Source organism: Protomyctophum parallelum (assembly GCF_964188405.1).
Source record: "Protomyctophum parallelum genome assembly, chromosome: 6".
NCBI classification, from domain to species: Eukaryota; Metazoa; Chordata; class Actinopteri; order Myctophiformes; family Myctophidae; genus Protomyctophum; species Protomyctophum parallelum.
Window position 1 is genome coordinate 15,824,310 of NC_139701.1, and position 17,763 is coordinate 15,842,072.

Here is a 17,763-nt window from a genome sequence, read left to right on the forward strand (position 1 = left end):
AGTGATGCTGTAGTATGATATGGAGATAAGCAGATTCTGCCCGAACAGAAACAATATACTGTAAGTCCATATAATCTTACAGTCTTGAATATGTTCTTATGATTGATGACAAGTGCTCCAAGCCTCAGGGTAGAGGCTTATCCATCTCATCAAGCAGAAGCACGGATGCACACGGTGGAGAAAATCCTACCACTTACTTACTTTGAATTTTTAAAAAGTGTACCCCTGGTGAAAATGTATGTATCCTGGTATAAAATGCCTTGATCCTCCATCTGACTGGGGGGGGGGAATCAATGGTCTTCCACAAGTGATAAAAGAAATAAAGATGAACCCTCCCTAGGGGTGTCAATCACCATAGTTGAGAAGCTGAATAGACTCTCTCTCTCTCTGATGGAGATTTGACTGCATTGTTCACACTCAAGTGTGTTGATGATGAACGACCGTCATTGTCTCAGATTGTTTTTCCTTCTTCTGAAAACTGTTTTGTAGAACCAGTTTAAGCCTTAAACTGATTATACCCTTAAACTTTAAGGGGTTATGTAATCAAATTAAACAAACATGAAAACCAAACAAACATGGGACACATTTGACTGTGTTGACCCGGTTGCACATGAACTGTCAAATGCCAGGTAAACAAACCAACAGCAATGTGAATCTATTGCATGCAACTATGAGCCATCTCGGTTATGGCATTAAATGCCACTACTATAATGGTTTCAAACACATGATGGTTTGCGGGTTATTTATTATTCAAACCAGTTGTCCTCAAAAAATGTCACATCAACGACCCCCAAATTATGGGCTCTATTTTCGTCCATGCTAAACCCGAAACATTAAATTTGTTCAACTAGCCGATCTATATCAACATGTTGTGAGCTTGTAGATTGGCTAGTTGAACTATTCAAAAATGTCCCTGCCCGCATGCCCGCAGTTTGCCAACGTCCCGCCATGCTCGCTCCATGCATGAACAACAGCCCAGGGAAACGCTGCGTTCACACGGGCAATGCAAAGATACAGTCTACAATTAATTGTCAATGGAAGCCAGCGACATGAAGATGCAACCACGCATCACACGTTTGTAGCTGCTGTAAATTCTACAAAAAAACGTTGAGCTGGTTTCAACACAAAGCCACAAATACGCGGCATAGCTTTGCATCTGTGTATCTTTTGCATCTGCCCGTGTGAACGTGGCAACAGGGGGGGATTTGGAGGAGGGGATGGGGGAATGCAGTGTTGATTTTGTCGACTAATACTATGACGAAAAATGTCGACTACCTTTTTTCACAGACGAAAACTAAATGGAAACTAAATAGAGCACCGAAGTCCTGACGTAACTCGCTCATCCCGACGATTCCCCTGGTTCGCGGAAGTAATTTCTCTATGGAGAATAACATGGGGTGATCTTAATATCGTCTACTATAAGCGTTGTGGTCCAAAAATAAACAAGCTGTCTCGGCGTTATTGTCGGGAAGGTGTCTCTGTATCGTTTGCAACAGTCAGTCACTCATATATGATACTGCTGATACTACTGTCTGCTTCTAGCGAAAATCTAACTAATTCAGCAGCAGTAACATTAGCGTTTTCTCTCAGTCAGTTGATTCTTCATATCCATATGAGTGAAGCGGCCGGGGTAACATGTTTATTTTTCAAACACAGTTGTTATATGAGGCGATCTCAAATCGCCTCAATGGGGATTTCAATGCAACTAAACAAATACATGAACCTGGGGACTGACGCCCTCTACTGAAAGTGACGTCAGACTTCGGCGCTCTATAAAAGCTAAGCTATGACTAAAAGAGAGACCAAATTATATTGACAATTTCGTCAACAAATAAAAACTAGACTAAAATGTTAGGAAGGGACTAGTGGACAAGAGATCCAGTATAAATAAAAGACAAGTCATTTTACACTTGGTTGCATGCTGAAAATAGCCGATCTACAAGATCACAAGTTGTGAACTTGTAGAATGAGCCATTACGTCGTCAACTAAATATCATAAGATTTTAGTCGACAAAATCTACAGTTTTTTTTTGTCAACTAAAATTTGACTAACACTAAAACTAGACTAACACTAGCACACATTCCATCCAGGTGACTAAAATATTACTAAAACTAAATGAAAACTATTAAAAAGACTGACTAAATTAAAATTAAAACTTGCTGTCAAAATCAACACTGGGGGGTGAAGCGTTGATGGGTTGGGGCTCAGCTAGCCAGGCCAGGCCAAACGCACACCGAGATACAGTATGTTATTATTATTATTATACACTACACACACCCAGGCTCATACCTATCGTTGGTGGGCTTTGTAACCTCCCGTAACCTGCTAGGTGGGAAGGCTTGGTAGAAAGCCGTGGATGGGTTCCTGCATTTCACCATGTGGGGAGGAGGAGGGAACAGGAGAAACAGAGGACAAACATGAGTGAAGATGTGCCTGAAAAGAGAGTGAAAGGAAAAATGTGACCCACAGAGAGAGAAGACGAAGATGTGACTCTTATTGATAGGAGGCTAGTGGTGATGATAGTCCAACCTCAGATTGTGTAGTTGTTGTAACAATATTTATTATTTATATTAGTCTAGGCATTCCTAGGCCCCCCTAAGCTCGAAAACTTTGGTGTCACCTTTGATGCAAACTTCAAATTTGACAAGCAGGGTCTTGGATAACTTGGAGCTTGCTACCAGAGAACTTTCACCAACGTTTATTATTTTGTGTGTGATGAAAATGCTGACAATTTAGACAAGCCCTTCAGAGTTTCGGCTTGTAATGTCAGGACAGAGAACACAACTTTGATGCCAACTTCAAATTTAACAAGCAGGGTCTTGGGTTGGAGTTTTCTGTCAGAGATCTTTTGCCAACGTTTTTTTGCATGATGAACATGCTGACGGCTTGTGAACAATGTGCATTTCCTTCTACAGCGACAGTTTGGGATGTGTGTGAGTGAAGAAAAATGAAAGTATACATAGTATGTTGTCATTGTTTCGTATAGCCTCACTGGTCCATCCATATTTGAACGGTATCAGGAATGGTTTTTCAAACCAGTGTAGGTTTGTTATGGCTGGTCTTCTCTAGTGTCATCCCAGCCCGTTCGGTATTTTAGAATTTGCCAGACGCATCAGCGTAGGACTATTGGAAGTGTGCCGCTGTTGACAAGTCAGACAGGGAAATGAAACTTTGCATTCATTGTCTTCCAAAAGATGGAATAGTAGACACTGTATAGAGCACCGAAGTCTGACGTCACTTTCAGTAGAGGGCGCCAATCCGCAGGTTCATGTATTCTTTTATTTGCAGTGAAATCTCCATCGGGCAATTTTAGGCTTCATATAAGAACTGTGTTTGAAAAATAAACAGACCACCCCAGCCTTTCTGTCAGGGGAGTGGCTGTGCGTCGTTAATGATGTCCATTCATATTTGATACAGCCAGTTTCTGGAGAAAATGGAATGAATGTGTCCACAAAAGCCTTGAAACTACATATGAAGGCAATGTCGTCACGCCCAGCTGTCAGTGTCAACACATTGCGTTCCTGAGATTCCTCGTTGACGTAAGCTCAGCTGGTGGTGACTCGACTCGTACTAACCATGAAACATTAAATATCAATAAAATAAAAATAAACGTAATTAACATTCAGTTTCTGTTGTGCGACGGGCCCGCCTACCCGGAAATGTAGTCTCTGGGTTGTTTGACTCATTTCTAACGCTTATTTTGTTACTCTTTGGGTATATTTGTACATTTCCACCTTCAGTCGATGCTTCATATCCATATGAGTGAAAAGGCCAGGGTGATCGGTTCATTTTTCAAACACAGTTCTTATATGAGGCGATCTAAAATCTCCCTATGGAGATTACAATCCAAATAAAAAGTACACGAACCTGGGGACTGACGCCCTCTACTGACAGTGACGTCAGGACTCTGGTGCTCTATAGACAATGGCTGGAATACATGCCAACAAAGTGTTGATACGACTGTTGTACTGAAGTACGTTTTGGGGGTGGATTTTCAACCTCGTCAGTTTGTGCAAATTAAATTGAGTCTACCCACAGAGTGCCACACTGCGAGACAAAACTACAACCTACATCAGGAGGCGTTACACATTTTGCATTACATTTTGCAGGTATCATACATACTGTGCATGGTGTGGTCAGTCACCATTAGTGGTTAGTGTTGACCACAGTAAAAAAATGCAATTTGTCAAAAAGATGTTAAAGAGGAAGTGAGTTGATCAAATAGAATCCATTTTCGGGTACTGCTTAGTCCATTTCTCGCTCAAATGTTTTCAAAAACATTTTTGAGAGCAATTTTAATACAGTAGCTGTAAATGACATTGTGTGTGTTTACATGGCTGTCATGTTGGAAACAGCAGTAAATCAGCGGAGCCATCGGTCTGAGCGGAGCGGTCATTATACAGAAATAACAGACGGATGAATTATGCGATTGACCAATCAGAATCAAGCATTCAACCAAGCCATGTAATAAGCAAAAATAATTGTGATAATCTCAAATAACTACGATTAGATGAAATGTGTAATGATTGTGGACAGACCAGAACTGTCAGCACTATCCCTGGTGGAGCCTCTGGGTTGAGTAATACCATTACTGGTCCACAACAACAACCTCAGCCCCTGTATGACCACGGCTGGGTCACACATTATGACATTTTACTCCACCATTAATTGTCCCTCAAATAATTGTTGCGATTAGCGATTTAATTGTGTTTGTGTTGTTGAACATTGTGAAATCGTGTTTGTTGCTGCTGTTGAACATTATTGGAACATTATGAATAGACGTTTACATTTTACAGTTTGGCTTTTAGACTTTGTGAACTAACGCACTGAAGAACTAAAGCAGATATGACAAATATCATAATAGCCGATTTACAAGCTTAAATTGACGCTTTTAGAGCTTGTAGATCTGCTATTTCCACTATAAAAATGTTATATATGCAGATTTTTCTACATCCTGACGATTACACAAAAAAACAACATAGTGATTATCCCAAATGATTGTAATTTGGCGATTATACAATAATCGGGTGTACCTCTGTCCAACATGACATTAAGAAATGAGCATTCTTCTCTCAGCCACCACACACACACACACAGGGGCCGTCCTCCCCGAGTACTGAGCCCATCGAAGGAAACAGAAGGCCCATGCAGGCATAAATCCTGACCAAACATTTTGGTGTTACAAGGTCATCAAGCTGAACCAGAGCAATAGGATTGTGTCGTGTTTGTCCACAAGTCACAGTGCCAAGGTAAGAGTTTATGAGTTTACCACCAGTCACTTTCACTACTCTACACGCCCAACTGTTCCATATAGCATTAATAATTAGAAATGCAAAGCCATACGTTAGTGAGTTTGACCCGTCAAAGTGAAGTGAGAGCACAAACGTTTTGCCGTTTTGCCAAAAATAAATAAATAATAGAACAAAATGGAGAATCCTACTGAACACTAGTTTAAGGACATTTGGGCATTTTCACTTGATTATTGTTTTAGATGTTTTATTCAGTCTTTATTCATTTCATTTTATAGAGCTTCAAGAAGAAATTAAGTCTGCACACTGGTAATGCTGCAAAAGCGCTGATTTATGTTTATTTTTAATTGCCGTCAGTGTTTCGATCACTCTGCGATCAAAACGGAGCTTTCGCAGCATTACCGTGCTGCAGTCTGTCGACTTTCTTCCTTCTTGTGATAATGCCGTCTTATCTTTGCACCGGGGCCACGGAAGTGCGTGCGGCATGCGCTATCATCTTTTTTTTTAAATGTAAAGTACTTACTTACCTTGTTTTGATAAGTGATCTACAAATAGTTTATTATTACCGTATTATTATAAGAACTTGAAGAGCAAGGTCGTCATCCTTCTTGCTACTGCATTTTGACAACTTGTCAGGGGCTGATTCATTATACATACGGCAGTAACTAAATGTGCGACAGATTTATTCTCTCAGACACAACCACCAATTAACAGCACGGATTCTTACAAAAAGTTTGTGAGGTGCGTAAACAAATCTCTATACATCTATCTCTGGAATGCTTGTAAACGAGAGTATCAATCTCGAGTTCTGTAAATAGCTCACGGATCACTGATTTATAGTGTGTATTAACTGTGAATAGTTTGTTGGTTCGATGAAAGCTCATAATGATAATAAAGTCATATTACTAAATCGTGAAATTAACGACCTATAGAAAATTAGACGGATTCTAATAACGGACTGTCAATTTTGTCATTTCAGATGACTAAAATATGATTAAAACTAAATGAAATCTTATTCAATATACCACATATAAAGTTCTAATGAAGCCAGAGTTGTGGGTTCTATTCCAAAGCCTGACAAGCTTTTCTGCGCGTCAGTCTCTCTCTCTCTCCCCCCTCCTGTCACTCTCGACTGTACTATCCTAAATAAAATATCTAAAAAAAAGAAAAGAAAAAATAATCTAACAACAGCAGTCCTTACGCTACTGTCTTAGCTGTCGTCTGCAGTTTGCGAACAAAGCCACGTAAATCACAATGCTTCAGCGGCTTCAAATGTGCAGACGCGTTCACTCGACGCCTGCATTATCTTGTATATCTGAACGGGGCTTGTGAGCCTTGTCGTTTCACATATAGCTTTTTGCTTATAATTCACCCAGCCATGTCAGACTTTCAAAAAAGGCCAAAGGTAGTTCGTTGTTTTTGGTGACGTAATCACACACACATCATGGCTGGTCTCCTATGGAGGGAGGGAGGGGGGGGTCATAGCCGACATACTGTATGTAGATACTGTACACATGTATACAGACAGACAAAGCCTGCCTCATTCCATGCTTGACAAACATGGCCTATTTTAGTGGAGGGAGCTTGCATGTATCCTGCCTGCAGCGGTGGAAAGTTACTACCGGTAGATAGATACATTTACTTATTGTACTGTACTTAAGTATGAGTATTTCCAATATTATTACTTATACTCCACTACATCTCGGATCCAGATGTTGGACTTTTACTCCAATACATGTATTTGAAAACTTTAGTTACTAGTTACTTTGTAGATTTGGATTATTACTACCAGTATGACGCCCTGAGGTTGCGTGCACGCATCCGCCTGGGTGACTGCAGACTGCTGGGCGAGTGAATTCAGTACTGGCCATATATGGAGCATATCTTGAGTGTGCAGGGTTTGATGAGGTCAGATCAACATATGGAATGAATTCAGTACTGGCCATATATGGAGCATATCTTGAGTGTGCAGGGTTTGATGAGGTCAGATCAACATATGGAATGAATTCAGTACTGGCCATACATATATGGAGCATATCTTGAGTGTACAGGGTTTGATGAGGTCAGATCAACATATGGAATGAATTCAGTACTGTCCATATATGGAGCATATCTTGAGTGTACAGGGTTTGATGGTCAGATCAACATAATGTAATGTCAGAACAGACAGGACGGGCAGGGAGGGAACAACATATGGAATGTCAGAGAACAGGTCAGCTCCATATATAAGGGTTTGAGATTTGAGGTCAGATGTAGAGTTGCTCACAATGCGATGTGACGCATTGTGAGCTTGTACATCCGCTATTTTCAAAAGATTATACAATTGAAAACTTTAAATGGGACATTCTGCACAATGAGTACCCTTACTTTTGGTACTTTTTAAGTACATTTTGAAGACGATACTTTTACTCGAGTGTTGAATTCCGGACTTTTTACTTGTAACGGAATATTTTTAACGTTGGGAGTATTGATACTTTTGGGGGAGTACAGTACTTTGTTCCACCAGGCAGTGCCTGCCTGAGGGTGAATGACTGGTGCTTGTAGTCAAATCAGCTCCTTAGTGTGTGCAAAGGTAAGGCTTGGAATGCTGCTAAGCTGGGTCAATGCTGCCTCTACGAAAAGGCCTTCACTTCTTTCCTGAGTAACCTACAGCTGTATGACGTACTGGTAAAAGGAGAGCGGTGCTCATCCCTCTGGGCATAGGGATGGGAATTATCCATTAATGCATTCATAGTTAATTGATACGTTTCAATAAGCTTATAGAGTGATTAACCGGTTAGTTGATAAACAGCGTTTATTTTTGATAATCTTAATGTCCCCTCCATGTCCAACATAAAAATCCACACTTTGCTGATATTTGCGATTAATTTGATTAGTTCTTAACTGTTAAGTTTAACAGATTAATTTCTTAACGGTGATTAATCGATTAACGATTAACTATTAACATCCCTACTTTTTAATTAAACTAGGACAAGGCATTAAACTAGGACAAGGTACCGGTAGATTATCTAGTGTTTTAGTGCTGTGCACTGTGTGTGTGTGTGTGTGTGTGTGTGTTTGCGTGCGAGTTTGTGCGTGCAGGTTAAGTGATTTGCACTTGACCTACAGGCGATTGATTGTCTTTCTCAGTGACACCTGAAGCATGCGTCATGCGTGGGTTTGATCTTTTCCTCAATGTTTTTTCAGCCTAAGGACCCCTTTTAGCCGAGAGAGAGATGAAGCATGGGGCAGCCAAGTCTATGGACTTTGTAATGTCTGTTTAGAGCACTTTAAACAAGCATTACCAGGCGCCCCTCACTTCACACAAGTGTGATTTCTTTTTAAACTCTGCACTTATCCTCTTTGCTAAAGATAGACGATCTACAAGCTCACAACAACTCGCGCTGTGAGGCGCTGTGAACTTGTAGATCTGCTATTTTTGCGTGGTTAATGTAAAAAAAAAGTTCCGATTTGGTGCCCCACCCCCGTCTATTATCTCCGAGGAACCCCTAGGGGTCCGGAAGGGACCCACTGTTGAAGACCCTTGCATTAGCTGCTGAGAAATGCCTTGTAGCACCAAAGCTCAGGCAACTGCTCGTTGATTTATTCTCCGTGTGATCTGAAGGAGAAGTGTTGTCTGCTAAGGCTAATGATCACTTGTTTTACAGGATCCATAACATAGTCATGAAATATCATAACCAGTTTTCTCCTACTTTGTATAACAACTGCATAACTGCTGAACAAACAAATGCTGTGCCCCCTCCAACTGTATATCATACCGGTACTTTCCCCATTTTCAACTGTTTTCATTATATTTAAACGCACTTTTATAGAATAGCCTTCAGTGCCAACTCCTATTAATACTTTGTATTTATTTTGTTGATATTCGCTGTCATTTGGGCACATTTGGGCAAGGGGCTATGGCCGAATTTAGGCCAAGGGGTGTTTTTCGTGCAAAACTAATGCTTGGAATGGATTCAGAATCATGAAAACCCCCTAGTTTGACATGTCACATGGTACTTAAAGCACTGCCCGGAAACTGCTCTGTTTCCGGGCAGAGCAGACCTCTCATTCTGTGTACCTTAATGACCAAGTGAATAGATTAAACACAAATAAAATAAAAAAGTCATGACATCACAGGTTAATCTCTATTCCTTGAGCTTTTGGGCCTGTGGCTCCCCGGCTAATAGGACTTTTCTGTTTGGCTGTATGGGCTGTCAAGGCCAAATAGTTTGTTTGTTTTTTTGCTACGATGATGTCACGTGCCCCTATTGACAGTGACGAAGGCTGGACACCGGAACGTTTGTCCTTTCTCGTAAAAGACATGGGAGGAATAAAATAAAACTAATTCACTCTCGCAGCTCTGAGCGCAACCCTGAATCACTTGATTAAATGTCTGCTAAAATGAATGTCAAATATCTATATGTATTGAATAAAAACTGCGTGTGGTGGTGCACACAAAAGGCAGAGTAGACGTTAAATTAACTCCAGAAGTATTTTAAAGGCTTTATATGGGTTTAAGTCAAATACCCCCATGATCATTGAAGGCTTGACAACAAGCTCAAGGCTGTTGTAACTTTCCATGCCTGCCAACTCTCTCCTGTCTCTATTCATTGTGCAAGATATAATGAAAACGTCTTATAATAATAATACTAATACTAGTTAGTGGTGCATTCAATTAATCGATATGGCAATATATCGATCGAAAATTCTGACAATAGGTGAATCGATCGAGAGGCTTCTGTATCGATGCGGCAATAAACGGCATGAATTATCTGGGTGACGCAGTGTTGACAAATGTACCTCTGTTTAACGTTATCAAAGCCCCCCTAGGAAGTTGCAATGCACTCCCTTCCCAGATCCCTTGTTAGGATGTTTAGACTTTAATTTAAAGATCTGTGAGCCTGAAAGTGCTTTATTGTATTTGTGCAACATGGTTATTATTTTTGAATAAACGTATAATCGATATACAGTATCAATATTATATATCGTAACGTGGCCTCTGTATCGTGAGCAAGCAATATGCATCACTAACTAATATTAATATTAAGCGCAAGAAAGAGTAAGAAAGGAGGGCAAGAAAACTAGGTCTTATGCTGGGTCATTAGCCTGGAGCCAGAGTCTCGTCACCGTCCTGTCAGAAGTGCCACTTTCTATGTCACATGATCCGACGCTTGACAAGCAGGGCATTTAGAAACCTGAACATCTGTCAATAAAGCAAGGAGCTGTCACACTGCCACTCTGTCACAGCCTCGCAGCCCTCCGTCACACACACACACACACACACACTCAACACAAATGACTTATGAATCCCAAACGTTTTCTGAAAAAAACGTATGTTGCTACAGTATATAGTTTATTAGTGGTTCTCATGTCAAGGAACAACCCCCAAAATTATCATCTAAAAAAATCTGGGGGTTCCAGGGACCCCCAGAAGCGAGGATTTGAGTTAAAAATGTTCGCCCTGGCAGCACAGACAGAACAAGTGGCAGTAAAGCACGCAAGTAGCTCAGGCTCATATTAATATCATCATGACCTGATTTACGATGAGCGTCTCTTCCTCAGCACGGAAACAGTCATTCTAATCCAAACTAAAAGGATGACTGACAGTCATCATAAACAAAGTAATAGCGATTGTTCAGCAACGAGCCAACACCCTGTTCTGCTGTTGAGCAATAGAAACTTATCAAAACAACAGAGCGTGGCTCATGAAAAGCAAAGTGGGTGCCTGCCTGGGTCAACAGAAATCACGTCAGAACTCACAAGGACGTGCAATAACAAATATTCCAAGTAGGGTTGTCACCATTATTGCGTGATCGTCCAATCGCAATGATTTGTCATTGTAGCTGTCAGGCAGAAACCTTCTATCACCGTACTTCCACCTTTGTGCTATGTCCGTAAATTTCCGTAAACTTTTTCATGTCAAGGACCCCCACTGTTGCAGCCTTCATGAAAGCAGTGACGCACAAATAATTAGGCTTAATAAAACATCCGATCGTAACAAGTCAACTGCCTGACACAGGCATTACCTCTCAAATAAAAAATATATAGCCTATAATCCAGAAAATGTAGGGATTTAGTTTCTCTTCCGATTGAAACTCAGATGTGAAAACAACCCGACCGTAACATGAATGCATTATGCAACTCTTAAATCAATCAAACCCTTCAGACCAGAGCTCCAGGCATGCTAATTTGCGCCGCAGTCAGACCCTTCCGACGAGGCTCTTTCTTGGGGTAGAAAAGTGTGGATGACCGCGGCGGAAATTAGAGCGCCTGGAAGTCCCTCGGAGCCCAGGAGGCCTTTTCCCCCGTCCCATGCGTGAAATTTTCGCCGCGGATTTTTTGCCCCACTTGGGCCATCCCGTATGTGATACGCCAATTTCTTGTCACATAGTTGACACACCACTTGTTCTTTGTTCTCCTTGCATATTCTAAAATGCAACCACACTTTAGATTTATTTTGTGGCGGCAGGCTGCTGTGTGTTGAGACTTCCTTGTTGTTACCACGAGTGAGGGGGAGAGGGGAGGAGGCGTTGCGGTGCTGCGAGGCGCGAGCATGGCTGGCGGACCAAATGGGGCCGTCTCGTGGACCAAAAGCGTCCGCTTTTTTTTAATGACTATTCGATTCAAAATTTAAAAATCGATTCCCGTGCGTATCGATTGAACGTCGATTAATCAACTAGGGTCAGCCCTAGTTTGACATGCATTAGTCTACGGACCTCCATTTAATGGCATTTCTATCTCTGAGACCCCAATTTATATGGTAAAATCCATGTTAATTTAACTCTGAGAGTGTGCAAATGGAACCAAATGGACCAGTTGGGGTCCATTTGGTTCCATTTGTACACTGAGTTACAGACAAATAAGGCTCCATTTGGTTCCTAACTATCATTTAGCTGGGGACTCCCTGGAGCTCCCTCAAGGACCCCTGGGGGTCCCCGGACCCCACTTTGGGAACCACTGCTGTAGAGGTTCATCATGAAACAGTGTGTGTCGCACAACAGTTGTACATATTTTAGTGTCCAAATAAGGGAGGATTCTGTAAGTATTCCAAGGGGCAAAGTTGTCAACCCTGCTTCCGCCCCGACAGCAGCACCATGTAACCCTTTAGGTCAGTCACTTCAGGCCAGCCGCTAAGATATACATTTCCTTTTTCCCCGAACCCCCCCCCCCCCCCCCCCCCTAAAAGATGTCCATTAACAGCTCGAAAAAAGGGCCTCAACATGACGACCCTTAAGCTCCGGGCAGGAAGACATGCCGGATCCTGTTAACTTGTAGAGAAAGGGCCATACGTGAACCTCCAGGCCCCTTTGCTCTTCCTGAAGTCGTTTTTCCTGCATGGCTGGCTCATCGCCGTGCGCTGTATTCAAACACAGGATAAGGATGAATGTATCCATAAACGGATATGACAATATGTCATTCATACCCAACACAGACTCATTGTTGTAGAGAGCTAGGTTACTTTATGGCAGACTGGAGGCAGACTGGTTGAGGATGGGAAAGGAGCAGCAGACTAAAATGCTGCTCAGTCATTGGTCGCAGCTGGTGAAGTTTGCCAACATCCCATTGTGTGAGTGCTTTGGTAGGCGACCAGACCACCAACCGACATGAGGGGGACCCGTTGCTATTGTAAAAAGCTACTCGGGCGGTAAGAGAATAAAATCGGGTGGTTGAATTTGGGGATTTAGCAAATTATTGCATTCTGAGAAGCAGAGAGTCAGAGAGTCAGAGACAGGATTTTGTGGGTTCAGAATAGAGCGCAGCAGTGATGATGGGGATTCGGGAATTTCTAAAATAACTTTGATGATGTACAGCTTGGTATTTATGTTTTTGAGGGGCGCAAGCCCCTCCTATGTCCAGCTTTGAGGGTTTGTGTAATTTCTTTGTGTAAAAAAATAGAAAACACATTGTTTACACTCTAGTGTGTGCACTCACTCAATCACAAACATAGATGACAAAAGTGAGGACACAAATTGTGATTGGCCAGAATGAGATGATGTATGATGATAAGAGCACCCCTCACTTCACACGGGTGTGATTTTTCTATATTACAGACGAGTGATTTGGAAAGGACACTTCTTTTATGGTTTTATGTTAATAATCAAACATGTGCTGTGATTGGTCAGGGAGCAGCAGGGAGTAGCCCAACCTTGAGTTCCAAGGTTGATAATTTAGCCATCAGTGTGCTTCATTCTTACCCACTTTAGAAAAGTTTGCAGTCTAGAGAGCACAAACTACGCCACAAATATGCAACCACATTATTTGGGATCTTAGAACAACACTGATAAAAAAGTCCTGGAGCCAAGGAGAGGTGATAGAATGCAACTAGCATTAGTCATTCTGTTGGTCGGCCCAGAAATGTTTCACGCGTAAAACCCCCAGAGGGCAAGAGCATCCGATCTGATCTGGGGGATAGGTCAGGAAGTTGGGTGGCAAAAACTGGAGCCAGCATGCCAATCAGCATGAGACCAAAAGCCTGCAGCCAATGCCATAAGTGACTCATCCAACATCCCAGCTGTGCAATTCAATTACCTCTGACACCCCCCCCCCCCCCCCTACAGTCCTCTACTCAGGGAGACATGGTTGGAGCATGCAGGAGGGTTTGCAGTGGAATGCCGTGGGTAGGGTAGGCATCTCGCCAAACATCTAGACCTCTAGAGACGAGATTCGAGGAAATCAGAGGAGGAGGGCATGTGGGTGATGACTCAAATGCAACAGAGCACTGTGAATGAATGAAATAAAAAGCTACAGTACTTCAGTTGAAAACTGCACAGCAATGCTGCACTGGCCTGGCAGAATAAGCAAACATAGAAACGGGTGTGAATTGGACATCTTATGTGTTATGTTACTAAACAATTGTTACTGTCTGGCACCGTGTGAGTCGGTTCAAACTTGGGAAAGCATCCGTGGACATATTTTAGAGTTTTGTGTTGGCTAGGCTATTAAAAAATAGCACCTGCTATGTTTTTGTGAGAGAGCATACTGATTCAGAAGGCGTTTGTAGTATCGGCCCCAGATATGTTTTTTTATACCGTAATTATGATAGATATGTTTTTTGAACAGACAGTCTGGAGTGGTCCATTCGAGCTGGGCAGCAGCAGAGAGCCACTATCTGCTCCATTTCACTAATCGGGGTTCAAGTTCACTCACTTGCAGTGGGTTAAAATAAAGCTCCGAATTGGGTCCTGGAGCGCGACGCTGACCCGTGTGAACTCTGCCTCTCGGCTGCCCGTTCTGTCCTGTCCTGTCCTGTCCTCCTCCTCAGGTCTCCAGTACCACCAGACAGAACTGCTCTTTCTCTCTCTCCACCAGCCTAACTGTGCTGTCACTCTCCGGTGACTTTCCCTGGGGTGTAATGTTCAGGCCGGGCCTGGCGAGATGGAAGTAGTCCTGAATTGTTGTTGCTGTCAGGGAAGAAAGCTCCTATCTCCATACTCATACATGTTTTTGAGTGGTGCAACCACTCCTACAAGCCGCAATGTCCGTGTACCTGTGTATGTATGTACCTGTATGTATGTATGTATGTATCAGTGAGCACCAGCGGTGTGCGCATGCGTGCATCAGTGGTGTGCGCACGCACGTGTGTGTGTAGTGCCGTGCATGAACGCGGTAGTGGTGGGAACTTTCGTTCTTTTCAGTGAACGGATCGGTCGTTCGTTCATTCACTAAAATGATTTGTTCATTTCGGTCCTGTAAACTATAGGATCTCCCGTACGGACCATACTCTATGGCACGGACCCACCAGTCACTCGAACGAGTCGTTCAATCATTGGCCGAGCCAGGCCGATCGTCCTTCCAGGCTATGGGATTTTCTCTGGGAGGGATGGGGTCTAATCTCCTCTTGTGCGGCTGAGAGTAGCCATTTTTCCCCCTGCGCTCTATGCTAGTAGCATTGTCAATTAGCATCGAACATTTGCGCTCGTTATAGCTAAATACGGTATTAAAAATGAATTATGATCGAAAATCTCAGTTACAATGAAACTGAATGGAGGTGTTCTTTTAAAGGGTAACTGTTCCGTTTTGGCAGAGTCAGACGATCCGCGATGTCAACACCAGTCACTCCTCCCAGTCACCCCCAGTCATGATGCCTTCTACCCGGGCATATTCATTTCCTCTTTACGTCCCCTTTCTGTCTGGGACGGTGGGACCATCAGAGCTCCAATAGCTATAGCAATTATCACAATTTAAATAAATAAGCATCTTGAAACTATTTCACATTAACAATGTTGGTAAAACTAAGATATTTGAGGGGAAATATATAATTTATATCCACAAATAAAACACACATCAATGCTGCGTGCGTGCATGACCGCGGTATGTGCATGCGTGCGTGCATGCACGTGTGTGTGTGTGTGTGTGTGTGAGACCTTCAAGTGACACTGTTGAGAAACCTTGAAATTCATGCACAGACTAGAGTACTTAAACAAAAATGTAAAATGACACAGATGCTTTCCTGGTTCTAATGTTTTACAACCTGAGGCAAATTTTAGAAATACCTTACAGTACAGTAACTATAACAATAAATGTGTAGTTGCACCACTCAGTTCACACGGGTGTGATTTTTATTTAACGCCCTATTTAAGTGGTTTTCAAAAACAAATCCTATCAAGTTCCATTACCTATTCAGCATTTTATTTTGTTATCGTTGGAACAGATTGTGTCCACAATTCCACACTGTATTCATGTGGTACCGCTAGGAGAGACAACAGGCAGACGTTGATCAAATTAACAATTCTTCTACATTCTCAAATTATGGAGACTGCTTGTAAATTAAGAGATTTTAAAATAATTCAACTCCTGAGAGCGTAAAATGAAACCATTTACACTCATTTTAACATAATTGAAGCTGGGGACCACCTGGAACCGCCTCAGTTACCACTGGTGGTCCTGTGACGACTGGTTGAGAACTACTGCTCTACTTGACCATACTACAGTCTAGAACGACACAGAAGCATCAGAAGTAGCAGTTTCTACCCAACAGAGATGGTATGTTGAGAAGTTAGACGGGAGTGTAGTGAAAACAGAGTCCGGCGAACACGATGAAGCATTATTGTAGCACTATTGTAAAAAAACACCCACTTAAAATAATGTTATCACAGTTTAAAAATGTCAAGTGTGGTTAAACGCACAAAACAAATAGCGTTTACTTCATAACCTGCTTATACTTAAACTTGCCATAGCGTGACGCTACAGGGGGTGTAATAGCAGCAAATATGCGGATTGAGGATACCAGCCTATACAGTTATGATATTCTCACGGATACGAATGAACCGAGACAGACAGCAGAGAGGGTTCACACATAGTTGGGCGGTTTCGTCGGAGGTGTCTGGCAAGAGTTTGTTTTGGCATTCCCGTTGGTGGACAAATTATTAACAGACAGCGTAAAGTATACACACAGACTTGTTTAGAGCCTGGCCGGTGCCAGATGTTTGGGTCCGGTGCTGATCCGGTGTCTAGATCTAGACCACCGATTATCAATGTTTTGACTGTCATTTTGTAAAGATTTAGAATTATTTCATTTTATAACGTAAACACTTTAGCACAAACTTTGCCACACACACGTGAGGTCTCGGGATTCATATATACACCCGCACCCTCCTTTGCCAACACAAGATCTCTCGGGTTTGATTAATGTAATTTAATCCAGAATTGGTAGTATTTTAGCTCAGTTAGCATCCAGATAGTGTGTAATCATCGAATATCCCAAATCTCCACGTGCACCCACACGATCCAAAGCATTTTATGGCTCAGATTGAGATAAAAGACCATATTTAGATCTCACTAAAACGTGAATTTGCGGCCGTGATATTCATTTGAATAGTCCCCGCAGGTTAATGTGCTGGACACACCGAATACCAGTCTTGAAATGGAAAAAAGTTAATCTTTTTTTACTAAGAATAAAAAGTGTCCAGAGTGGAGGTTTTTCCTGAGAGTGCGTTCCAAGTTTCACGGCGATCGGCCCGGCAGTGCCTGACAAAGTGACAAGGGGTGAAAACATAATCTCCTCTTTCGTCGTCCGGCTCGGTGGAGATAATAATGGCCAATACCAGTTTTTCGTGAACAAATAAAAACTAAACAAAAATGTTTGGAAGGGACTAGTGGACAAGAGATCCAGTATATAAGTAAAAAGACAAGTCACTATTTCACCCTTGGTTGCATGCTGCATTGCAAATAGCAGATCTACAAGCTCACACTAGATTGGCTATTTTCAGCGTGTGTAAAATCAGCCATTACTGCGGCCTTGGGGTGACTTGATGATTTAGTCGACTAAAACTAGACTAACACCAAAACATTCCAGGTGCCTAAAATGTGAGTGACTAAAACTAAATGAAAACTATTCAAAAACTAAAATCTAAATTAGCTGTCAAAATAAACACTGGCCAATACAACACTTTTGCTTTCACGACCGCTCAACAGAACACAGCAACAGTATCCACCGATTTTGTGCCAAGGACCCACAAATTGATATTTGGCTGCGGATCGGTTCCGCTATTTCTGCCATTTAACAAAAATAAATTACGTAATAATTATGAC

At 42.1% G+C, this 17,763-nt stretch overlaps 1 protein-coding gene across 1 annotated transcript in view; it reads right to left on the reverse strand.

Annotated features, from left to right (window-relative positions):
• The window catches only part of LOC310859726 (TSC22 domain family protein 2-like), a 68,483-nt gene that overhangs the window by 22,622 nt on the left and 28,098 nt on the right, over positions 1-17,763 (reverse strand). The window contains exon 2 of the mRNA XM_083766420.1: positions 2,291-2,365. Coding sequence (XP_083622546.1) covers positions 2,291-2,365 — 75 coding nt within the window. The remainder of the gene's footprint in view (positions 1-2,290; positions 2,366-17,763) is intronic.